Genomic DNA, 27,055 nt, shown 5'->3' on the forward strand with positions numbered 1-27,055 from the left:
GAATAAACTATATTAAATTCAATTTAAAACATCTTCAACATAGTGTATCCCCCATTCTATACCACTGAACCACTAAAGATTAGAAAAGAACATTAACTAATTTAACTGGATTACATGGCAATGCAAGCCAATCCATGAGTCATAATCTGACAAAAAAAAATCAAGGGATGTTTATCAACTGGGTTGCTTCCCTAAGAAGTGTATTTATAGTACAAAGGGCTTTGATTTGTCCTTCTGAATAAGATTTGGTTATCACAAACTGAGAAGTGAGGCTAAACATAGCAATGGGGTTCTAAAACCTACATATGCCAGAATATTTGGAATTTATATATATTTTGAGCTAAACCGTGTATTTCTGTCCCTTTGTAATAGCTTTACCAGGGCATTTAGCTTGTCACTTTACTTGATTTCTTTGCATGTTTATATGCCCACCATGAACTCCTCAAGGAAAGGGGCCTCAAAATATGTCAGAGCTGCTGTGAGCACTTTACAAAGGACTAGGAAATTAGATTGCTGAAATAATTATAGAATCTAATTTCCTTTTAATTGCATTCTTTAGAACAGGGACAGGAAGTCATAAAATTGGCAGACGGGAGCATGTAGTGCTCCAGAGCATGGGCTGCAGAGTCAGAGTGCAGGCTCTGCCCCTCAGCAGGTGTGTAACCACGGGCAAGCCTGGGTGTCAGCCTCCGCATCTGGAAAATGGGTATAATAAGAATGCCCACCACAAACGGTATTGTGAACAAGAAATGTGAAGACATATATGAAGCTGTAGCATGGTCATTGACACATACCAAGTGTTCAATAAATGTCTGCTATCAGAGTATTGTTAAACATTTGAAAATTGGTAAACATTTATTCCATTTTTGTTTCATTATTGCTAAAATAAATCATAATTTCATCTTCTTCCTAAATTGGCTTCTCTCTGAAACTCCCTCGGAGAAAAAAAAAATACTAGATATTTTCAGAATCAACATATGGAATTGCCCATACACAATTTTTGTGGGCACACAGCATTCAAAAAGCACTATTTCATGCCCACATTCATGCAGCATGGCTGAGGAAAAGAACCCAGATTTTTAAAAGTGTATTCTCAGTTCCAAATGGCTGTGAATCAGAAGCATTTGTAACTTTCTACCTCTCCTAACTGCCATACAAAAGAATGTCCATTCAAATATTCAAGTATTCATTCATTCATTCATTCAAATATTTATTGAGCCCAAATTGTATTCAGTTACTGTTCTTGATGCTCATGATATATGGTGGATAGATACACAAAGGTGCCTGCCCTTGCAGAGCCTACATTCCAACATAAAGCCAAGTTCACCTGAAGTAAAGCACTTACTTCGTCATTTGCTTTATATCAAACAACATAGTGTCTCATTCATTATATCAGACTCTATATTGTTAATAAAAACCCTTACATTAAGGGAAGGGAGAAGAAATGTGTGGGAAATATCAGAAAGGGACACAGAACATAAAGACTCCTAACTCTGGGAAACGAACTAGGGGTGGTGGAAGGGGAGGAGGGCGGGAGGTGGGGGTGAATGGGTGACGGGCACTGAGGGGGACACTTGACGGGATGAGCACTGGGTGTTATTCTGTATGTTGGTAAATTGAACACCAATAAAAATTAATTTATTAAAAAAATAAACTAAAAAAAAACCCTTACATATTTTTTCTTTCTTTACATTTCTGTTTTCCCTAACCTGCCCTTCTGCAACAGAAACTGAATATAATATCCCTCTCAGATACAAAGCAGATACTTATTAAAGCTAAAAACAAAATTGCAATAATGCAGCAGATTATTTTAAAACTATGCTGAATGGCAATAATTAGCTTTATTCCCACTCTCTGGTAGCCAGAAATATGGTAGGAAAGTAATTTTATATATATCTTTTTAAAAATGTTTTGCTACTACAGACAAAAGTGCCCTCCATGGATACTAGTCAGCAGTTTTACTTTCTTCCTCATAGAAGGATGCATACCCATGAAGCCCTGAAATAAAGAATTTTTGGGGGGAATGGGTTTTGTTTGGATATGACTTTCTTTCAGCTGAGTGAAAACACCACTGGATTTATTAAATAAGGAGAATTTCAAAGTTAATGAAACTGACATTTATGAGAAAAGCTAAACTAAAATGGCAGGATAAAGAACACAGAAAGAGAAAGTCATTGGATTATCTTGAGCTGCAATGAAAGATGAAAAAAATGTTTTAAAATTCTGCACACATGTCCTATTGACCAGGATCCTTTTTACCTGGCTGCCATGAGATCCAGGAGATGCTGCCACCGGTCATTAACCTTTCCGAGTTTGTATTCAATCTCAGAGGCTTTGCTTTCATGGCTGGCTCTAGCAAGTCGTTCTCCCATTTGCTGGAGCTGTATTTTGTTCTCTTGGGCAACAGCAATTTCCTCTTGATAATCCTGCATAATAAATAGCAATCACGGAGATCAGAAATCATATTTTTAATGCATTCAGCCTGGCTCTACTAGAAACATGATAATTACTATTTTCTATTGCTTGGAATAGTTTAGACATGAGGAATACTGTGTGACTATCAGTCTATGTACACAAGAATTAGTGGTACCTATTATTTTCAGTATGTGCATAGACTCTAAATGGAATTTTCAAAGAGATTTTCTTAAAGAGAATTGAGATATTTTTCTTTACTTAAAATGGGCATTAAAAATCAATAATAGTATATAAATAGAAATAAAAGAAAAAGCTTGAAGGATTTTAATGCTGGGAAATTATACCTTATTTTTATAATCATCAACCTGGTGTTATATTTAGAATCAATCCTTATAGTTGCTAGGAGGCTTAGAATATATGTGTGTGTGCCTGTGGGCAATGCACAGTTATATATGTGCAATTGACATATATGTGCATTTACATGTAAATGTATATTATGTGTTTCTGTTATTTGTGCAGAATGCTTTCAAAAATAATACTTTCATTTTAATGAGCTATCCTCTATACAATGTCAATATTTTACAAATAAATCAATGGAAAATTAACTCAAAAGAATAATAACCATTAGTCTTAGGGGATCAGTGGGTCTCACACCTTTTTCATTTATCCAGTATTCACTCCTCTTAAAGATTGTTTTGGATAGGGAAACACTGGCTTCATATGCAAGACAGAGGCCACCAATGGTATGGTCTAAGTGATGATGAATGGACAGGCCCTGTGCTCCTCAACCCTCACCACCTGACCAATGATCCTCTTACTCTTGCCACAGTGACAGAAGCCAATCTTCAGAATTACTTTTTCTTCATTTTGGAATCAAACTTCTGTCATGCCGCATATATTATCTTAACAAAATAATATACAAAGACAGCTTAGAGGGTCATGGGTATTTTAATGCTCTCTTGCTCTAAAGTTAGTATGGCAACAGGGCTATCCTTTCAAGTCAGTTATCAAAGCAAGAGACCTCTAAAAATGGGAGAAGCCAGTGTAGTTTTATTCTATCTTGGTGTTGAGTGCTCTTTTTAGGCCCAGAAACCCCACCCTACCTCACCTACCTTCCATTTTATGTTACTTCACCACAGTGGGATTCAATGGCCGATATGCTAGATGCACTCACACCATGGAGGCAAGCTCATAGAGATGTCTTTTTAAATCTCATAATTCATTTTATAGACAAAATAGTATAGCTAATATTTTAAAGATTATTTCTGACATTGTGCCAAAAAGTAAAACATAATTAGGTGAAACACTAAAGGTTTTCTAAATTTTTTTTAGTTTTTCTAAATTTTGAATTGTAATTGTATTTTGTCTAAGAGAGAGTTTTTTCCACACCCCCAAAATATGCATCTTAAATTTCATGAAGAAAATCAATAAGAATATAGATACACTTATCCAAAATTTATTGTATAGCAAGCTTCACTGTAATACCTATAGTACATTGTGTCTGGTAGAGCATTCCCTGATATCCAGAAATTATTACTGCAAGCTATTAGCAGATGTTATAGTGAAATCTGTATTATCTTAGTTCACATTTTAAAGGTTTACCATATCAATGCTTATTGCTAGAATTTGAACATTTTAAGTGGAAGTCTTAAAGTTATACTGCATGCTGACACTGGAGTTTGTTTTTTTTTTCTCTTTATGTGTGTGCATGGATAAAGATAGTTTTTCTTAATAATTATTTATATTTATTTTAGAATGAATAAGGCTATAATCCATTTATTCAGTAATGACTGAGTACTTATAAGAAGCTCTGAGTTCAGGAGATACAACAATAAACAGACAAAGACACTTCCAGCAAAGCTGACAATCTAGTAGGGCATCTACTGTACAGAGACAAAAAATAAGTAAAGAGGGAAAGTATGGTGGAAGCCAGAGAGTGATATGTGTTAATAAAGAACATAAACTAAAATAAAAATGATTAACTGTTCAAAATATGGAAGCACTATTGACACCACCAAAAACATTTTTAAATGCTAATAAATTTGGTCAGCCCAACAGAGACATGAAAAATGTTCTAGAACCAGATGATATATAAAATAATTTAATAGTCAAGTCATACATAACTTGAAAATAATATGAAGTAAAATCTCAGGGAGGTTTTCATTCTTTTTTACCTTAAAATTTATTTATTTATTAGAGAGAGAGCCCACAAGTGGGACAGAGGGGGAAGGAGAGGAACAAGCAGACTCCATCTGAATGAAAGCCCAAAGCAGGGCTTATCCCATGACCCTAGGATCCTGACCTAAGCTGAAATCAAGAGTCTGACACTCAACTGCTCAACCAACTGGGGTGCACAGGGAAGTTTTTGTTCTTTTTTTTTTTTTTTTAAGATTTTATTTATTTATTTATGAGAGACACAGACAGGCAGGCAGAGAGATAGGGCAGAGGGAGAAGCAGGCTCCCTGAGGGGAGCCCAATATGGGACTTGATCTCAGGACCCCGGGATCACGATGTGAACCAAAGGCAGACAGACACTCAACCACTAAACCACCCAGGCACCCCAGGAAAGTTTTTATTCTTGCAATTGTCTGTGCATAGTGTTTTATAGAGAAAATGTCAGTTTAATGAATCCTAAAAATTTTTTCTTTTGGTTCCTCTCTAGTGATTTTACCTCTTTAAAAACAAACAAACAAACAAACAAACAAACAAAAAAAAACAGGACACCTTGGTGGCTCTGTGGTTAAGCATCTGCCTTTGGCTCAAGGCATGATCCTGAAGTCCCTGGATCAAGTCCCACATGGAGCCTGCTTCTCTCTCTGCCTGTGTCTCTGCCTCTCTCTCTTTCTCTCTCTGTGTCTCTCATGAATAAATAAATAAAATCTTAAAATAAAAACAAAAAAACACAAAAGAAAACTAATACATATAAATGATTCCTTCTGAACAGGTAGCTAAAACAGGAAAATACTGAACATTTATCAGCAGATAATTTACTTCATCATATCCATATATATTGTATATAAAGGAGGCCTTTCCATGCAAGTTTATTTTGTATTAAAAAGATAAAACATTTAAAAGATAGTACTCCTTTTACAGGAAAGTAATTTAATAATGAGTAAAACCATATTTTATACCTGTTAAAAGTACACCTAAGTGTTATGAAGAGTAAAAATATACATAGTTAGGAATCCTGTACCTTCTTGAGCTTTTCTATCATATCTTCAATGAGGATGTCTCCATTTTGAGAAACTTTGCTTTCCATCTGGGTCAACCATTCACAAAGCTCCTTGTTCTTTTCACTGAAGACTGCCCATTCATTCAATCTTTCACTTACTTGCTGCCGCCTTAAGGAGAGCTGAAAAGTTTAAATGGGAAAAAATGTAAAAGGATAATCAGAGTACAACTTGTACCCTGGGTCGCGGGGGGTGGGGGGGACCAATAAACTGAGTTGGGTGGAGGGAAATAAGCAACAGTTGTGCATGTCTTTAGGTACTGTTCCCTGAGTTTGAGTCCCAGGAGGGATCTCCAGCAAGCTTTCACAACAAGGACCTGCTATGAAATGCCAGTGGGAGGAACCCCACCCTGTATTTCCACCCCTCTAAAGAGCTGCATGCACCTTCATTTATTCAAGGTTCCAAGCAATCAAGCCTCACACTGAAATTAGTTCTATGCAGATTTCTACAGCAATATTTGTTTTAAAGATTTTATTTATTTATTCATGATAGTCACACAGAGAGAGACAGAGAGGCAGAGACACAGGCAGAGGGAGAAGCAGGCCCATACAGGGAGCCCGACGTGGGATTCGATCCTGGGTCTCCAGGATTGCGCCCCGGGCCAAAGGCAGGCGCCAAACCGCTGTGCCACCCAGGGATCCCTCTACAGCAATATTGAATGTACTTTTACTAAAAGATAAGGAAGAGCTAGGAAAGAGGGAGGGATAGAAAAAGAAGGAAGGAAAGAAGGAAAAAGGGGAAAAAAGAAAAGGAAGAAAAGGGGAAAGGAACAAAAGAAGGGAAAGAAAGAAAAAAGGGAGAGTGAATTGAATCTCAAGTGTCTGGAGAGTGGAGCAGAGGCGCACAGTGCAGAGAGGTCTGAAGTGGAAGACGGATCCCTGATGCTCAGCTCTATACCGATCCTTTTACTTTGAGCAAGTTCTCTTACTTCTATGCCTGCTTTCTTTTTTATTTATTTACCTTTGTCTTTTTCATTTCCTTCTTTTGCATAATGGCTTTATTGAGATATAATTCACATACCATACAATATTGCTTAGCATAATGTTTTCAAAGTTCATCTATGTTGCAGCATGTGTCAGTATTTCACTCCTTTTAATTGTTGAATGTATCCCATCAGATGGATAGACAACCTTTTATTTACCAATTCATCTGTGGATGGATGTTTTGGTTATTTCCACTTTCTGGCTATTATGAATAAGGCTGCAATTGTACACTTGTAGACAAGTGTGTGTGGAGACACGTGTTTAGTTGCCTACGGGGTACATACCTATGAGTAGAATTGCCGGGTTACACGTTGACACACTATAGAGTGTCTACCAATGTACATTCCCACCAGCAGTAAGGTATTCATTTCTCCACATCCTCACCAACACTTACTATTTATCTGTCTTTTTGATTCGGTCATCCTAGTGAATGTCAAGTGGTATCTCATTGCTATTCTGATTCATATTTCTCTGATGACTAATAATGCTGAAAATCTTTTCATGTTTCTTGGCCATCTGTATATCTTCTTTGGAGAATTATCAGGTCAAATCTTTTGCCCATTTTTGAATTGGGCTGGGGTTTTTTGTTTTTTTCTTTTTTAGCATTGAGTTGTAATAGTTCTTTATGCTTTAGAGATACAAGGGGTCTGTTTCTTATCTCTAAATCTAGAATGTTCCCAAAAAAAACCTAGAACGTTCCTTTCCAGTATTTTAAAATTTTATGATTTCATAATACCCTTGTTTTTGCAGTGCTGCTTACGATACTAAGAAATATTTTTAGTTAAGCCAAGCTACCTGTTAGCAAAATATAATGTGATTTGACTGGCAAGAAGATGATCCTTTTTTATAGATGTTCTACACACTCATGTTGATAATGCTAGACATTCCACCAGTCATCTCATCGCATTAAACACCTACTTCAATTTTCTTTTCTTCCACCACCATTTTATTATGAAAAACATTAGACATACAGAAAAGTTGAAAGAACTGTAATGGTAAGCAGCCATAATATACTCCCTAGGCTCCAAAACTGTGAACGTTTTGCTACATTTTGCTTTAATACATATATTCCTTTATCCATCAGTCCATTTTACTTTGTGATGCACTTCAAGCTAATTTCCTTTAAAAATGAAAATATTTCTAAGGTACCTTACACTTTCTAGTTAGCAATTCTGCCTCAGATTGGCTCTGCTAATGATTAGGTAAATAATAGTCAAGGTCCCACATAACCCAAAATGTCTATGATTCTATATCTGAGAAAATACCTGGTAATTAGGCTTTGAGAGCAGGTTCCCTATGCCTGGGCTAGCCCTCATCATAGTGAGGTGCTCAGATAGTGGGCCCCATAACCTAACATAGTTTCTAAAATGTCACCATTACAAATTCATTCTTTTGAATTATGATCTTTTAAAATACAAATTTCTCTGAGCAGGGTGACACTGATGCATCCATTAAATATTTCCCCATTAGTAAAAATCAGCTTGTTTTCTTTGAGGCAGAAAAATAAAGAACAACCAAAAAGCAGTGAATTTACTTGGGGTGGGTACTGGTAGGAATGGAAAAGGCTAAGAAAACATAGGTTAAAAAGTTTTGGAGACAAAGTTCACCTACAATAAGCTATATCAAGACAGCGCTGCAGTTAGGAGCACAATCCTTCCAGTACTCCCTTACCTCTTGAACTCTGATAGCAGAGTGTATTCTGATCTTCTACAGGAATGCTACGATTTGGAATTTTGTAGTGGATATGACTTCTTCCCTCTCAATCACACAGCATCAGAGTCAAGAGTGTGGCTGGTCATTAAAATTATGGTTCAACTGATGTCCAAACTGAAACTATATTTTCATAATTGGGACCTCTCAAAGCAACTGTTTTCTAAGAAAAGACTAAAAGCCCCCACCCTTCAGATTCAACATTAATAGTTCTTGCTATATGTATCTCTTTCTTTCCTCTTTCCCCAAATCTTGGCCCTGAGTAAGGATGAATTCTCGGACTTTCCTCAACAACATCTTCAGGGAAGATGACCACATTATAGAAAAATATTATCTATTTCTTTGAGAGGTGGGTTTTATTTTTTAAATTTTTTAAATTTTTTTATTTTTTTTTTGAGAGGTGGGTTTTATTACCCCCATTCCAGAGAGAAGGTTAGACAAATTTGAGATATTTCTTTCTAGTCAGTATGAGACAGAATGAGCAAAGCTTGAGTCTTTGATAGAGGCTGTGATATAATGCTATGATCAAATATCCAGAGGTACCTGAGATTCAAAAACAGTCTCTATTACTTACTAATGATATGACCAGGGCAAGGTTACTTATCTTCTCTATGTCTCACTTGCTTCATTTATAAATGAATTTTACATCTGTTCCAAATTTCATTAAGCAAATGTTTATTGTTTGCAGTAAACAAGTATCTACGATGTGCCAAGCACTGACATGTGTCCTGGGATAATAGGCTTATAATAGAATGCAAACAAGAGGGATCCCTGGGTGGCGCGGTGGTTTAGCGCCTGCCTTTGGCCCAGGGCGCGATCCTGGAGACCCGGGATCGAATCCCACGTCGGGCTCCTGGTGCATGGAGCCTGCTACTCCCTCTGCCTGTGTCTCTGCCCCGCCCCCCCTTCTCTCTGTGACTATCATAAATAAACCAAAAAAAAAAAAAAAAAAAGAATGCAAACAAGAAATTAATTTAAGAAAATAACCAGTACAAGCTAAAGATTTAACAAAAGCTGGCCATTAACATACTACTCCTCCTCCTCCTCCTCCTCCTCCTACTCCTACTATGGGACATCATTTGAGTTTTTGTTTTTTGTTTTTTTTTTCATCATTTGAGTTTTTATCATTTTTTCCACCTTGACACCCATGTATTCAATACCTCTGCTGAGCAGCTTGCATATGTATCTCTGGTACTTATCACACACCATGGAAGTGTTACTTTCATTTGCTCACTGTAAAGCAACAGCTGAAAGAAGAAACAGGTAGACCACAAACACTGCTTGCAAAGCAGCACAAAAGCTTCTAAAAAGATTTAAATTCTCAGTGGAGACAGTATTTACCTTTTAGTTTGTAAAACTAGTGTTTAGGCTATATGATAAGTGAACATTACCACCCCTTTCTTCGGGTTTAACTGAAACCCTCATATTACTTATCAGTTTAGCACAGATTTATGTTTTCTCAAGAGTATAAACACTCTGCATTGTTAATAGCTGACAAGTACCAGCTGAAACCTCCAGAGTGTGAGGCAGCTGAACAGGAAATACATCCTTTTCTACTTCAAATATTTTTGCCTTGACAATTTAAAAAACACTGAGCAATTACAATGATGATGTATTTATATCTCAACGAGAAATACACACGGATCTATAAACCCAAACAGGAATAAAAACAAATATAAGCTATGTGCTGAATACAGACACAGCAAAATGTTTGGGGAGTTTATTTATGAACAGTATACTTTTATACATCAACTCCCCTCTGAAACATTTACTTACACCGTGTCTTCCTCCTCCTCCTAGGTAGTCCCAATTGCTCCTGCCTTCTCACCCACTGCTTCAATCGGAATATGAACAGACTACCGGCTCTTTAATAGCGGATAATGTCAGGTTTAAGTAAAGTTTTTAACTTTTAAAATGAGACCATAGGCTCAAGCTCATTTCCTTTTGTGGTTTCATACTTGACAGAAGAACTCCGGAAACACTAACTCAAGAACTAGTAACTAATTTATATTCTCACTTATAGTTATATCCTGGCACCTTTGGCATGACTACTCCGAACTTTAAAATCTCACTGGATTAAATAGTATTTTTAGGTTGAAGCAATGTGAGATCAGTATGCTTTAGCTTCATGCCTTAAGACATTCAATTTAGAAAGTTTCCAGAAACTATGTATTCAATGTACTTCCTTTTTTTTTTTTTTTACTTAAGTCTTAGCCCACTCACAGGTGCAAGGTATTCATCTCTTCATGGCATATCATATGATCAATAGCATCCTTCAAAATGTATTTCCAAACGGATATATCTAAGTCTGGTGAGCAATTTTAAACATGGAAACTTTGGCCCCCTTTTTTCTTTTTCCAGCTTTACTAAGATATAATAGACATATCACACTGTGTAAGTTTAAGGTGTATAGTGTGGTGACCTGATGCACATTTATACTGTGAAATGATTACCACAAGATTAGTTAGCACATCCATCATATCACACAATTACTATTTCTATGTGTGTTGTGAGAGCCTTTGAGATATCACTCAGCCATAAAAAGAATGACATCTAGCCATTTGTAACAACATGGATGAAAAAAAAAAAAAACAACATGGATGGATCTCGAGAGTATAATGATAAATGAAAGAAGTTGGTCAGAGAAAGACAAATACCATATGATTTCACTCATGTGGAATTTAAGACAAAACAAATGAAGAAAGAAAAAGAGATAAAAAAAAAAGAAGAAGAAGAAGAAGACTCTTAGAGAGTCTTTGTAGAGAACAAACTGGTGGTTGCCAGAGGGGAGGAAAGGAGGAAAGGGTGAATAGGTGAAGGCGATTAAGGTTATTAATTATAACCACTTATATTGATGAACACTGAGTAATGTACTGAATCACTCTACTGTATACCTGAAACGAATATAACACTTTATGTTTATATTGGAATTTTTTTAAATAAATAAAAATTTAAATAAATTTTTAAGATATCTTTCCTCTTAGCAACTTTCAAGTACATGATACAGTCTTATTAACTAGAGTCACATTGCTATACATTAGATTCCTAGAACTAATTCACTTTATAACTAGAAGTTTGTAATCTTTCTACCTCATGGCATTTTTACACAGGACTGGTTTTCCTAAATCAAACAAATATTGCACAATTATAATCTTCCTAACTTCCAAACTAGTCAGAGACTATGTCATTATTTTACATTTAGAGGAACACAATGACATAAAATAAATGCCCTAAAGTCTTCTTTTAATTATTAACAGTATATATATGAACACTTACTTAGCTGTTCTAGGCACTGGAGAAAAAAGGAAATGGTCTTCATTCTTAGGGGTCTCATAGTCTTGAAATAAAGTCACAAACATTGGGAAAAAAAAAAGAAGAAGAAGAAGAGAGGAACAATGCATCATCAAATGATGGCACAGGCCAAAAGGGAATTGGGGAATAGGAAAATACTGAGGTCTGAGCATCTCAAAAGGTGACATTCTAGGGATTGTGGCATTTGAAAAAAGGTGGGTTAAAATCAGAAGGGAAGAAATAGTCAGTCTAGGCAGAAGAGTGGTCTGAGCAAGGTCTTGGGGTAGGGCAGTTCATGACAGGTTTGGGAAGGGAATGGAAGCCATTATCTGAAGTGTTACCTCTCTGAAAGCTCTGTAGACATCAATTAGCCAGAGAAGTAGATATAGTATAATTAATTTCACAGGATATGCTGAAAAGTATTGGGTCATGAAGTAGTGCTAGATTTTTCTCAATTTTAAGAAAAACAAATGGATAAGGCTCATAAAAGTAACCGAACCACTGCTGTGATCATTTTCCATTATTTGTACCCACAAATTATCTTTCACTTACATGATATACCCTGATAAAGTCCTTCCATTAGAAAATTATGTGAGAATTTACTGGATAGTTATGTACTGATTTTGGGTTAAATAATTCAGAGAAGAATAAAATATTGTGATTAGCATTATCATACTCCATGTGAGTTTCTCACTGTGTTCACTAAGAATATGAAGCTCCATGAAAAATGGCTAAATTAATTCTGAACTCAAATTACTCGCATGTTTATGAAAATCATCTCTTACACTCCTCCCTTTTCAAAGTATATATTCAGAAGAAATTGTTCACACATTTAGGAAGTGTGCTCCAGAGTTACCCTCTGGCTCATGGTCTGAGAAATATCTTGGTTTTTATCTAAACACAGAGAGAAATTTACCTAACAACAAATTTCTTGTTGCTGTCAAATGAATCAGGAGGCTATAAGCCTCTTAATCTCTGTGTAATGTTTCCTGAAGCATGAAGATAAGTATCTCTAAACTCAGGGAAAATGGGAGGGGAGGACGGAAGAGGAGAGAGCTCTAGATTAGCACACTTGGCCTGAAACTGGAGAGGCACGAAGAGACCCCTTCTCAAGAGCCCCTTCCTCATCCGTACAGCACTTGCTTCTCCCCAGCCAGCTCCTCTGTCTCCTCCTCTGCCTTCACTCAAGCTGCAGCCACGTCCAATCCACCTGCTTGCTCCTTCCACACCAATCTGTCTCTTGTGCTCCCTGTCTCAGTGCTCAGCTGAAGATTTATCCGCTGCAACAGGTGTGTCCTTTATTGCCTGCAGTGCACACTGCCCTGGGTTTGCTTACACTGCTGTACATTGTTTTAGCTTGTTAGAACCAGTTCTCTTCATGGCATAGGTTCTTCTGGACTGGTTTTAGTTTCAGCTCTGTTGTTAAATTCGATGGTAGGAACACTTACTCTAGCTTATGAAATTCACAATTAGTGTGACTGATTCATTTACCAAACATGGACCACAGCCTCTCATGTGCCAGGCAATGCATTCAGGTGCAGCAAGGGACATGACTGACATACACCCAGCCTCCTGGAGGGGATGGTCTCAAGGTCCTCAGAGCCTGTTCTTCACTTGTGTTTAATCTAGGTTATGTTATTAATCTATGTTATTCTTCTTTGTCTTTGATTCCTTCTTATTGCCTTTCCACCAATCTCTTCCTTTCATTTCAAAATCAAAATCCAATCTGGGATCCCAATTTTAAGGTACAATGCACAAGAAAGGTACTTAATAAATGAATCACATGTAACTAAAAATGCCAAACACATGAATTCCTAGGAAAAAAATACGGTAAATCATTAGCCACAATCATTCCAAATACAAAACCATTTCCACAGTATTAGCTAAAATTGCAAATAAAACAAAGGTCTTTCATATGTACAAAGTAAGAAACAGACCATCAGTACTTAGCAGGACTACATCTGTGAACCAAAAAACTATTTTCCCTCTTACAATATTATGTCAGCCAGTGAAAGGGGCAGCAAGAGAATCCAGTTGAGATGCATCTCAAATATAATGTTAAAATGTAATTGTCTTAATCTACAATATTCTCACAAAAGCCAGAGTTCTTCCTCCATGTATACTCTGAGTTATAGAACCAATACAAACATGGGTCAAGCTATTTGACATTTCAAGTCATCTTCCAGTTTTCCACCTTTCTGAGCTAATGCTCAATGTAGAGTTTGTCTTACCTGGTGGCACAGTTCTTCCCACTGCCTTTGCAGAAGCTCCATGCGTTCATTCAGGATGGAGATATCATCGGCGCTGATGTGGGCACAGAGAGTATCCTTCAGCAGTGTCAGCTGAGCCATATCATCTGTCCAGCGCCCAGCTACATTTTCCAGCTCCTAGATTAAAAAAAAACAAAAATGTGAATACTCACAAATATCTATCATAAACAATTTGTGTGTGTTAGGAATCTCCTCATCATACAATTATCTTTCCATCCCTTTCTATTTGAATATCTCACTTGGTTTATTCTATTTGCTCTGGTGTTGTCTGACACTTTGCCAAGTTCTTCTGATAAAATCCCAGGTTGTGGGGTGCCTGGGTGGCTCAGTTGGTTAAGCGTCTGCCTTTAGCTCAGGTCATGATCTTGGGGTCCTGGGATCATCCGCATTGGGTTCCCTGCTCAGTGGGCCGTCTGCTTCTCCCTCTGCCTCTGTTCCTTCTCCCTGTTATATTTTCTCTCTTTCTCTCTAATAAATAAATTTTTAAAAATCATAAAAAATAAAACCACCCAGGTTGTTGGAAGAATCTTCCTATGATTTATTTACCTTTTAACTGATCATTGTGGCTCACCTTTTTTTCTTTCTTTTTTTTTTTTTTAAGATTTCATTTATTTATTTGAGAGAGAAAGAGAGAGAGAGAGAGAGAGAGAGAGAGAGAGAGAGAGAATGCAAGAGCAGGAGGAGGAGCAAAAGGAGAAGCAGACTCCCCACTGAGCAAGGAGCCCAAAGCAGGACTCAATCCCAGGACCTTGAGATCATGACCTGAGCACTTGAGATCATGACAGGCACTTAACTGAATGAGCCACTCAAGTGGCCCCCTGGCTCATCTTTCCTAAATTGAACTTTCATTACTGCATGATCTTCTTTACTTTTAAACTGATTTCATAAATTGCTAATCCAGCCTTTATTTTTGTCCAGGGTTATTGATCATGTTAATAAAATATTTTCAAAAAACCAAACTTCTAGGTTAACTTTCACCTTCAAACACTATGCATTTACATTCTGCAATATAAACTTAATATAATTGCTGAATTGCTATTATTACTCAATTGAAAATAATGGACTGAATTCATTTCCTGTAGGAACATAGACTTCTTCAGGTTACTAAAGAAAAAATTATGTACTCTGTCCTTTTGGGAAATGATTTAAGAAAAAAATCCATAAAGCAATATTTGAATGAGTTGACATTGGATTTTGCAATGCTTTGAACCGATGACCAGTTTTGCAATTTGTATAACTCTTGCTTTTTGCCAGCTGTGGATGCTTTTAGATTCTGGCTAATTTTGTGTATAAATAGAGTATTTCACATGGCTTTTTCCTTCTCTTTTTGCCTCTTCACACAGGAGACAAGTTTCCAAAGGCAAATGCAATTAACAGTAGTGTTTGAGGCTAACTTCTCAGGCAATTTAGGCAGATGAGGTTTTAGTCTGAATTTTCCAGGTAATTGCTTTGTTTTGCTGCTAAGGGTGGTTTAGGGAAGAGTAGCAGAGAGCTGGACCAAAATGCATCCTTTTAATCTCCAAGCTTAATAGCCGGGTATGTTTGTAACTGTTGTATTTTGGGTGATGAGGTCCCATGGTAACAGCATTTGGCTGAAAGACCATCCCGGTGGAGTAAAATATGCAGTATTTCTGCTTATATTTGTACACATATTAAACTGTCATGCCAATGTAAAGATTTTCCCCTTTCTTTCCAATTTCTAGCCCCTAACTCCAACATCAGACATAATTCACAATGTAAGGATTATAAAAGAAACAACAGCACCACCAAAACCAACTGTTTCAGACTCACAGACTCTATTAGATGAGTCTATATGGTAAAAATACAGCCTCTGGATTCAGGCAGCCTTGATATTTACTAACACTGAAACATTATTAAACTTCTAGAAGCCTCAGTTTTCACATCTGTAAAAGGGAAATAACAGAGTGTCCTCATGAGTTTGTGTTTATGTCAGCTAAGATAACACTAGTTTACTGACTGGCACATAAGAGCAGCCCAATAAATGCCAATTTTCTTTAATCACTTGTTATAAATTTACAATCACAGATTTAAAACAAACTTTTTAATATTTGCATACTTCTGAACTTACATCTCAAGATAATATTTTCCTCACCTGCAATCCATGATGTCATGTATATTACCCCTTTATTTTTCCTAAATCTGCCTCTTCTGAGTTTCAAAGGATATCCTTAAATTTTAATACTGAAGAAAAATTCTTACCTCTACGCTTTTTGTGATTTCAAGACTCCTTTAAAAATTAATTTTTCCTTAATGCTTATGACTTCTTAGCCAGAGTGAAGCAGAAAACTTCTGATTAAATCCGAATCATTTAAGTATATGTGAAGTTTCTTTCTAAAAGATTTATTTATTTATTTATTTATTTATTTATTTATTTATTTATTTATTTTAGGGGAAGAGAGTGGCAGAGGGAGAGGATCTTCGAGCAGACTCTCGGCTGAGCACTGAGTGTGGAGCCCAACCTCACAACCCATGTGATCATGACCTGATCAGAAACCAAGAGTCAGAGAGGCTTACCCAATTAAGCCACCCAGGCACCCCAGTACATGTGAAGTTTTACAGCATTGCTCCAGAACAATAATTTGCAAATGATTGGGAAACACAGGGACGTGTATTATTTGGGGAGAAAAGAAGAGACATTCGTAAAGGCAGTTTTGACTAGATCTGCATACTGCTTGACAGAGAACTGCCAAACACTTCACTTGCCTATATAGGTATGAACAGAATGAATCCTCTGCCACCACACCACGTTAGTCTCAGCGAGCTCACGATGCAGGGAGTGGTCTATATTAGCTCCTGATTTGCTTTCAACTGTGATTTGAGGTGTTGCTCATGATCTCATAAATAGGGCCCTGATAACTGAATGACTGTGTGTCTCCTTGCTATTTGCATTTCCTGTTTTCCTTACAGAAGAGCCTACAGGGCAGGGTGTTCCCCTAAGGACCACTGTCTGCAGCATTTCCAGGCTGTCAGGACTAGACTATTCTGCTAGAACAACTCTCCAGTACAGACGCTTTAAAAAGGATTGTGTTTATTGCTTTTGACCCCACTTTTAAATATCTTTCAATGCTGTGTTTTATATTTCTCAAGATATAAACCATAAGCCAGTCTAATTTCATCAACCACAATAAATCAGCAAGCAAGCCTCACCAGAGTTGTCTGCCCTAATGCAATATCCAGGAACTTGTACCAACATATACACTTCTGGAGCAGTTTGACTAGCTTATTCTTTCAAAGGCAATACCACAACAGAAGCGCACAGGCCAGTGACAGCTAACAGCTCAATCCAGTCAGCTACCTTGCAACGCATTTGCTCTGCATGCAGCTCCTCATGGTGATCTGGAAGAGGCTGAGAAAGCTTCTTTTTGAAAGTTCGTAGTTTCTCCAGAGAATCAGCTATTCCGTTCTCACAGTTTTCCCAGTCCTGTAATGGGAGAAGGAAGAAATTTCATGGCTTTGTTTTTGTTTTGTTTTGTAAGAAACTAAAACAAAAGATCCCTTCTTAAGGGATTAAGACTCTTCTTAATCCCAGAGAAACAACTAAAGATTTGTGGGGGGTCCACATCCATTGTCATGTAGCCGCATCAGAAGAGCTGAGTTCAACACTTACTCTATGTGACTTTAAGCAGGTAATATGCTATGTCTCAATTTTCCCTATGAAAATGGGCATAACACAAACTCTATAATTGTTGGAGGGCTGGAGGAAGCCATGGCTGTGAACACACTAAATACAAGGCCCAGAATATTACAAGTAATCAAAATTGTTATTTGCATCTGAATCAATCTGCAGAGGTAAGAAAGTAATCACAGTATTTTGCCTCTTTTCTAACCCCACTATTAATGTGTCTACACTACCTCGGATGTTCTATAAGAGATCAAAAAGAGGATATGGAAATTCTTTCAGGATGAAATGTAAAAATAATATAACCCTGCCTCTGATTCAGTTCATTATATGAACACTATGAGGCACATACATTTGATTTGTTACAGAAGTAGAAATACACAAGTACCAAAGGCTGGCAATGGGTGGGCTTCATCTCAATATGCTGAAATATGTATCACAAAAGGGTAAGTATATAAACACATAAAAACTGAAACAATCAATGGGTGAAGAGAGGTAAGGCAAATTTAAAAAATATACATCTAGTATGTCAAATATGAGTGAGTGCTCTGAAGAAGAATATAGCAAGAAAAGCAGTAGAGAGTGGCAGCATAGACCAGTAGATCTCTACAGAGTGACAAAGAAAACATACATTTATGTGGTTATGTTTTGGGTGATTACATACCAGACTTGTAACAGTGGTTTATTCCTGTGGAAGATTACAGGGTTTGGTTGTGGTATAGGGGAAATTTTGTTTTTTGCTTTACATATTTCAATTATTATCTGATTTTTTTTTAATCAGACACATGTATTTCTTTTTAATTGAAAGAAAAAATTAAAGGAATCATAATGCTTTATATCATTATACCTACAGATTAACTCCTATCCAGTGTCTCAGTGAAAATTCAAATTAAATTCATTTAAACAAATCTCCTTAATTTCACCTATGACCATCCATTCCTGTCCCCCCTTCCTGGTAACCCTTCCCAGTAGCCACTCCCTGCAACTTAAATTACTGAGCTCTGAAGAAAGACAGAATTGCTTCTAGTAGTGAGCCTGGTGGCAAAATTATGCCTCATTTTCCTTCACATTATCTCTTCCACCATTACCAGTCTTTTCTTGTCTGGGCTTTTTCTGTCTTTCTCTTCTGATGCTTTATTTTTAGCATAGCAACCCATAGGTGCTATGACCAAAACTGTCTTCTGTTAGAAGTGTTGACAAAAGTGTGTCCCTATTCAAAAGGTCTTTTGGTTTCTAACTGACCTGAGAATTTGGCCTAAGTTTCATTTCTCTTAAATTCCTTCAGGGAACTTCCTAGAGTACATAATCACATTCCCTCTTTCCATTTACCAGAAAACACACTAACTGTCTGTCTTGGACAAATTTGTTCTAATTCCCCTTTGTTAAAGTACCTCCATGTTCCCAGGCTACAATTAGTTCATCAATGCTAAGCATAGTGAGATCCTTTTACTAAACTGAACAAGCATTCTCAATGAAATCATCACACCCCCTGAAACCCATCAACATGCCATCAGTAAATCTCCACTGATCTAAAAGAGAAAAGATAAGTTTCTTATTTTTTATAATAAAATTAAGAGGCCATAGTGAAGCAGGTGAACATGCAGGCCACAGAATCATCATCACTCTACTTTTGGCATATTTACTCAGAGCATTAAATCAAGAGCTAAAAATAGATAAGTATTATGGCTGTGATATAAAGATATCCTAAAATAAAGAAAATGACATTAGAATATAGCTTCATAAATTCCTTCTTTGGTAAATGGGTCCTAGTTTATGATTTAAAATAAAATAAACTTTAACAAGAGAAGAATAAGGATTCCCCTTTCCAAGAACGGCTTAGATTCCAAAGCTATAACCCAGTCTTTTTACTACATGAATTACAAGGACATAACAAAATGTCATGGTCTGCAAACATCTATCAAAGTGGATGTTTTACACACCAGCAAACAGACTGGCAAGAAAAGCAAATGCAATGACTCAGCCATTTTGCCTTATTAAAGTCTTGGGAATCTGTCCAAAAATCACATCACAAATAAAGAAAAAATATATGATTAACATATCTCTACAGAATGAGTTACAGTGTTTTTAATCTTTTATTGAAAGTAAAAAAGAAGAAAAAAGAATCAGACATATTGTATTACGGATGAATTGTGCTGTATGCAAATAATAGTTCTTTAACAAATGCTCAGTGGCATTTTTGATTGATTGTTTCCTACACAGAAGGTAATATATTATTAAATAAAATTCAATAGAATAAATCCAACGGGTGTGCATACTTTAAGCATTATAAAAGCAAACTGTGTTCTATTAACTTTAGTTACTACCTGTGATCCAAAAAAGCGTCAGGCCAAATTTAATACTTTTGTTAAAGTGTTGGTGATTATCAGCATGTATAAAACTTTACTATTGAGCTCTGTTCACTCTTTAATATGATGATAATATCAACAACGATGATTACCACCCTTTACCACATGCTCAATTTGTGCAGGTATTGTGCCACATGTTTACTTTCCTTATTTCATTAAATCCTCACAATGCCATCTGAAGGAGGGGTAATCATACCTACTCCAGAGAGGAGGAAACTGCCTCTCAGATAGGTTGAGATAACCAAGTTACTTAGTTTATTAAGATTTTAATTTGGGTTTATCTGAGGTCAGAGACCATGCCCTTTTTCCGATGCATTCTAATTATGTATTGAATATGGTACTGAAAAGTAAGGGAGAAAAGCATCTTGTGGCGGGTCTGAAACTTGCAGTGTGATCAGTATCCTCTCTGTATCCAACTAAAGGCTGAATATACCTCCTGAATTTTCTCTCATAGCAACATTCTTGGATAAACTAAGATGAAATCAAAAGTATCCTCTTGGATAAGTTTTTCCCTGCTATAAAATAAAAGATATCAATCTTAAAAACCACTTTAGAGTCTTAGATCAGGGAGTGGAATCTACTCTTTGCATTCCTGTTTGGATTTATAAAGTCATTGCATGGTTCTTGGCTTAGCACCGACCATTAATCAGAATTCATCACTTGGACAGTCTTATTAGACTTAAAAGTACTTAGCTGGGTGATTTTTCTGAAAGACAAACTGCTGAAAATTGGGAAACTTCTCCAGTTCATGCAAGACAGGACAAAGTCTTAAATAAGACACAGGGCAGGGGATCAAAATACTGCAGGGTATGACTTATGGATCTTTGCACTGTCTGATTGGAAAGCTAAAAACAGGAGTAATAACTGCTTACATGGCTTCTTAAACTGCATTGCATCTAGAGGAGGAAAAAGCTGAACTTACTTTCAACAAGAAGGCCAGTTTTTTCTTCTGTTCCTCCAAACGCACGCTGGCTGATTTCCACTTCTCTTGGATTTCAGTGAGTTCTGCCTGCAAGGCAGCCTCAGCCCCACTGTCTGCTGAGAGCAGGAGCTGCTTGCCAGCCTCCACTGTTAGGATGTAGCTGCCTTGCTGTCGCAGGAACACTTTTTCTTTGAACTGAAAGGAATCGTAGCTTTTTAGTTTCTCATTCTTTTTTTCAGCAGTTCCCTATTACAAGTGTTTTTAAGTAACCCTACAGTTTTTCATACATAGCATGCCCTCTTTATCCAACATTTGTTGAGCTAGTACTTTGGGTGTGAATGAAGCCCTGCATAAATGAATGAGAATTCATTCAGGATGAGCCGCGGGAGAGGCTCAGTTTCTGTGTTCAACTTAAGTACAATGACCGTGCAATATGGAAACTGCTCTAGAAGATTGATGTATAGGGAACACACTGTGACATGCTTCATTTAAGTTTTATTAGGATCTCTTAATTTCTTCTGCAAAAAAACATTCATGATGCTTGTTTGATACAAGCAACCCACTTCCAAGAAAGACCACTCCTCAAATATCTAACCCACATGGAAGCAAGATGAAGAGGCTTCATGAGTCTTGGAAAATATATGAACATGGCCAGATTAAGGAGGAGCTGGTATGATGAAGGCCGGGAATCAGGGAGAGGAATCCTTCCACGCGGAGAAATGAAGATAGGCAAATTTACTATAGGAGATCAACAGGATGAATTTAGGACCTTGGATGTAGTTCTCAGGAGCTAGGATATATTATACTTGTGAAAGAGTGGCAAAAGATGACACAAGAGGGACGCCTGGGTGGCTCAGCAGTCGAGCGTCTGCCTTTGTCTTAGGGCATGATCCTTGGGTCCAGGACCCGAGTCCACGGGTTCCCCATGGGAAGCCTGCTTCTCCCTCTGCCTGTGTCTCTGCCTCTCTCTCTCTCTCTCATGAATAAAATAAATAAAATCTTTAAAAAAAGATGACACGAGATGATACCCTGCATGAGAATTTTTTTAATAGTGAAAGTGACTGAGATTCACAGGAGAAAATTAAGTAGGGAAGTCATGTGTCTGGATTAAAACACTCTGCAGTAGAGTAGAAAATGAAATGGAAGAATGGTAAATATTGGATACACTAAGATAGGTTAGAAAGCTATTGTCTATGTAGGTAAGAAATCAAGAGCTCCCCATCTAAGGTAGTGTCAGTGGTGATAGAAACTGGAAGTGTATTAGAAAAGAGGAGGGAGAGAAAAAGAATATAGCTGTAGAGTGACTCTAATGTCCCTGACTGATAGACCGGATAGCTGGTAATGACATTTCCTCAAATTAGGGACACAGGAAATGGGACTGCTGGAGAATGGCTGGTCCCGGCATCACAGGCTCTGCTGGAACCCACAGAATATATTATATCCTTGATATATATATACCTAAAAGGCAGTTGAATACATAAATTGAAAGCTTAGGAGGTGGATGTGACTAGGAGATACTACGTGGGCCCTTCTGTGCTGGTAGAAGGCCAACAAAGCCATGTGTGCATGGGGTTTCCCAGAGAAGCGAGGAGAAAGGAAGCTGCCAACAGTGAAGAGACCAAAAAATACACTGGGGAGGACTGACTGGTAGGAGGGATCTGTTTCAGGGGCAGGGGGCCCTGGTTCCCGGGGAAGACAGAAGGAAGCAGCCATACCAGGAATGGACAAAGAGTCCAGACAGGACTGAGACTTTTATCTTTTTCAGAATACTCAAGTTACACATTTAAATTGTTCATGATTATGATCATTGCAAAGTGCTCCTTTCTTGGTCATTGTTTTTCTCTCCATGCTGGAAGTCAGTGAGCTGCTGGGAGGCATTGGTGTGGGCCATGGAGTGGCTCTGTGAGCTGCTGGGCCTGACCAGACTATCATCACTATAAAATCATTATAAAATGTAATACAATCATTTTATATGTTCCTGTTGATACTTTGGAACCATATTTGTCCTCATTCTAGTGTCACTCCAGGATCCTTGTGAAGAACTGAGGCAAGGGTAAGGTGTACAGTGGAAATGTATAAGAGGTTTAAAAAGCATGTGTTTTGCACCTTACCTGCACTTCATCAAAGAGGGTCCTTGCCTGTTGCAGTGGTATTGGGACACTTCCAAGAGCACTCACGGGAAGATAGGACACTTCAACCAACCATTTACGAAGCTTCTCTGCCATCTCCCTGTACCGCTGCCACTGGCGAATCTGGCTGTCAATGATGCCCCTCCTCTGCTGGGCCCGGCGAATCACTCCCTGCCACTGATTGCTGAGAAGTGTCAATTTCAGGTTGAATTCATCCCTGGTACAGAAATAATTACATAGGGAAGAAAAATTGTTACCCTGGATGCATTTACACATCAGCCAGATATACACACTGTATATACACTTTATGACAGTAATAAACCCTGGGAAGTGATTTTAGGGCAGAAGTTTTGACAAATATTATGTCATAATCTGTTACTGGGTCTATTTCATGTGATTTTTGAAATTAATAACTGGGTCACCCAGGGGCCCCTAAAAATGTTTTTTAAAATTATACTCATAAACTTCATATTCCCTCACAATAAACAGCCCCAATCTTTAATGATTATTCCATATGTTAATCTAAATAATTCCTTCTACATTTTAAACTCACTTCATTTTGTTCTTAGAAATGAAAACTATCCAGTTATCACTGTCTGTATGAAGATTGTCCATATACTTAGAGATAGTAATATATAAGTGTTCTCAATTTCAGGCTGAATAATCTCAGATCTTTTATTAGTTTGTTCGTCCTTTATACCTCTGTGTTTTCCACCTTTAAAGAACATTGATAGTTCTTTATGAAGTTTTCTTTAAAATTCAATTTGTAGCTCTAGAACTGGTTTGTCTAGTAACAATGCATTTCTTTGTACATTAGGGTATTATTCACATTTTAATATTAAAGTGTAACATTACTTGTTTTTTCTCTATTGTGTTAGTTTGCTTTTCTTCCCTAGATATACTATTCTCTTAAGGGTGGCTTCAAATCTGAGATGGACTTATTGTCGTGGACTCCTATATTCTTGTCACCTTCTATCATCTAGGCCTGCTGTAAACCTTGCTTTTGTAACCAAATGTGTAATTGGTAACCTCTGTGTTTGAAAGGAAATTCTGATATTAATAACTAATTGCAATAGAACTAAACATGATGGATTAGGTTCATGAAACTCTCCTAGAAGTTAGAAGCATCTATCATCTCTGAAAATATTTAACTCTAGGACTTGAGAATGTCCTACAACATGAAAAGTGCCCTGCATGCTGCTATCCCCACCAGACCACCATCCGAGATCTCTTTGGAGCCCTTGTCCTGGCTTTGGAGAGCTCAACTGTCCTGAGCCACCTGCCAGCGTAAGGAAATACTTAATACATGACAGTGTTCCCGTGGCTGAACTTGAACTCTAAAACACAAAACTGATAAATGAACTTTTAATACACGATACGTTTGTAATCTGGGGCCCTCATGCTCTAATCTGATTTTTTTTCTCTCTCTCAGCTTTCAGAATTATCCTCATCCAAAACTTCCATTTTCTTCTCTTTGGTGTTTTCCCTTAACTGTTAACATTTATAATTTAATAGATGTTGGCTTATATATGAATTTTAAATTTTGTTTTATTTATTGGCTTAAACTTTTATAATACTGTTATAGAGCTGACCAAGGGAGGATAAAGCAAAGGATAAGTTAATTGCATTTCAATTTCTTTTTATTTTGAAAGCCGTATATTCTCAGTAAAGCTCACATTTAAGTTTGGCTTACTTTGAACAGAATAAATATGGTATCACATTTTGTTGTTCCAAACTTAACTATGAAAATCGTTCATGTTACTTCCAAAGAAATATCCACTTAAAACTGAAATTCATTCCAGAACACTAAAAAAAAAAATCCTCTTAATAAAAATAGTGATTTATGTTCTTTTTAAAAAATACTAATTATAATCAGAACTACTGGTTCTTAATATGGGTAAGATGTTCTTATGTAAATGTATAAGTTTAAATGAGGTTTGTACTCCAAATATCACTAAATAAAGTAAGTGGGATGGACTAGATATTGTTCCTGGGAAATGTAAATATAGTATGAAATCAGCATTTCACATAATGGCAGTCAAAAGAGGAGCTGGATTTTACCTCTTCGTTTTTAATAAAGAGGTAATCTGCTAAGTAAATGAAGAGGAAGCCAGATTTCAGGTTGAGTGTCATCTGACTTAAGGTAACAAACCCTTTTGAAACCTGGAATTATCATGGTGTGGGAAAGCTGGCTGGTCCTGACTAAAAACCAGATATATAATTCTACAGCTAGTTGAGTGACCTTGGCCACATCAGTCTGCATTTCTGTGCCTCAAGTTTTCTTCTATAAGTAAGAGAGATGATCAAGTGATCTCTATGCTCCTTTGAGGAAAACAATTTCTGTAAGGGTAGGAGAAGATTAGAAGCATCTGTTTACAAACCATTGATACATCATTGATACAATTTGTTCTGATCTATTCATTAATTCCAGTCTCCTGCAGAGGTCTGGAGAAGGTTGGCTAGGTGATTTCCAATTACTCTATGTCCTTCATGTAATATAATAGCCATTCTTTAAAAAGATTCAATACTCAGTCATTTCAGAGATTCAGACAAGCCTTTCTTCCAATTACTGAGACCCCACTGAAGTACAATTGCCTTAGGAAGATTAGACATATGCCCTCTAATCTGCTCATTAAAAAGAAAATGACTAATTCACTGGAACCTTTCTTCATAAAAATATATCAAAGTTCCTACCTGTCATCAACTTGACCTTGTTCTAGAAGACGCTGACCATCAATAATGATTGAGTGCAAAATCTGCTGACGACTGAACATCTCTGCTTGAAACAACTATTAAGTGAAAAAAACAGAAAAATACACTGTAGAGTTCCCGATTTTAGTGACCAGTTTTATAGTAACTTCACCAAATTTTGGTTTTAGCAAGGCTTTGAAAAATATTTCCAGTTGAATTGGAATTTGTGTGAAGTCCCACAGTATAGGAATAATGCATTTTTAAACAATCACATGAGATATAATTAAAGATAAAGTTTAGTTTTTGCTTACAAAAACTGACTAAAAGTAAAATTATGTTTTCCTTCTTTCAAAATCACCTAATAACATTGGTTAACACATAATTTATATTCTAATTTATTTTCAGATAGAGAATAGCTAAAGACCTTTCAGAAAGTTAAAAAAGATTTAAGAAACTCCACATTTCTCTTTTCTTTTCTTTTTTCTTTTCTTTTCTTTCTTTCTTTCTTTCTTTTTCTTTCTTTTGGAACTCAATATTCTTTTATTTAATTTGGTTAATAAAATTATTTCATTACAAAAAAATTCAACAAAGTTTTTCAAATTATTGCTTTTGTTTTTAAAATAGATTTACTGAGATATAATTTATATACCTTATAATTCACTTATTTAGAGTAACTTAATGTCCTTTAACATATCCACAGACTTGGCCAACCATCACCATAATTGATTTTAGACCAAAAAGAACTCCACACTCAGCAATAACTCTCTCTTCACAACCTGTGGGACCCAGGAAATTTAACAAAAATCCCCTACCCCTGGACAAGCAGAGCAGGACCAACTCCATTTTGTGCTACACCTGCCACCTCCTATATGACCCCCACATGACCTGCTTATTGCTTAAGGTGCTGCCCCACCCTAGTCAAACTGCTGGGCACACCCTAATCTGAAATCGGCTCATAACAATGTAACTCTGCCTTGTGCCCGCCAAAACTGCGCGCCAATTCTGACCAAAGTAATAGGCCAGCTCAAATAGATACTGTAGGGTAAGATGTAATTCAATCAGCCACCTGCCTGTGGACCGACGTGACTGTGCAACTATCTGCATATCCCATGGGCCACTGGCCCCTATAAAGCTGCTATGCCTCTTAGTCTCGGGGTCCCAGTCCCTGCTCCGCTATGTCGGATATACTTGGACCCAAGCTCGAGCTTGTAATAAACCCTCGTGTGTTTGCATCGGTGTCGGCTCCTTGGTGGTTTCTTGGATTCGCGATCTTGGGCACAACACAACCCATAAGCCCATTAGGTAACCACTGACCTATTTTCTATCTCTGAAGATTTGTCTACTTTGGACATTTCATATAAATGGAATCATTCAATGTACTGTCTTTTGTTACTGGTTTCTTTCCACT

At 37.0% G+C, this 27,055-nt stretch overlaps 1 protein-coding gene across 7 annotated transcripts in view; it reads right to left on the reverse strand.

The window, feature by feature from the left end:
• SYNE1 (spectrin repeat containing nuclear envelope protein 1) overlaps window positions 1–27,055 on the reverse strand; it is a 255,312-nt gene that overhangs the window by 53,578 nt on the left and 174,679 nt on the right. For all 7 annotated transcript variants that reach the window (XM_055311232.1, XM_055311234.1, XM_055311233.1 and 4 more), the window contains 7 exons: window positions 25,651–25,745; window positions 22,939–23,173; window positions 20,828–21,022; window positions 17,216–17,341; window positions 13,861–14,016; window positions 5,609–5,767; window positions 2,260–2,426 (listed from right to left, as the gene is read on the reverse strand). In XM_055311232.1, coding sequence (XP_055167207.1) covers window positions 2,260–2,426; window positions 5,609–5,767; window positions 13,861–14,016; window positions 17,216–17,341; window positions 20,828–21,022; window positions 22,939–23,173; window positions 25,651–25,745 — 1,133 coding nt within the window. The remainder of the gene's footprint in view (window positions 1–2,259; window positions 2,427–5,608; window positions 5,768–13,860; window positions 14,017–17,215; window positions 17,342–20,827; window positions 21,023–22,938; window positions 23,174–25,650; window positions 25,746–27,055) is intronic.

The sequence above is a fragment of the Nyctereutes procyonoides genome, unplaced genomic scaffold (genome assembly GCF_905146905.1).
Source record: "Nyctereutes procyonoides isolate TBG_1078 unplaced genomic scaffold, NYPRO_anot_genome, whole genome shotgun sequence".
NCBI classification, from domain to species: domain Eukaryota; kingdom Metazoa; phylum Chordata; class Mammalia; order Carnivora; family Canidae; genus Nyctereutes; species Nyctereutes procyonoides.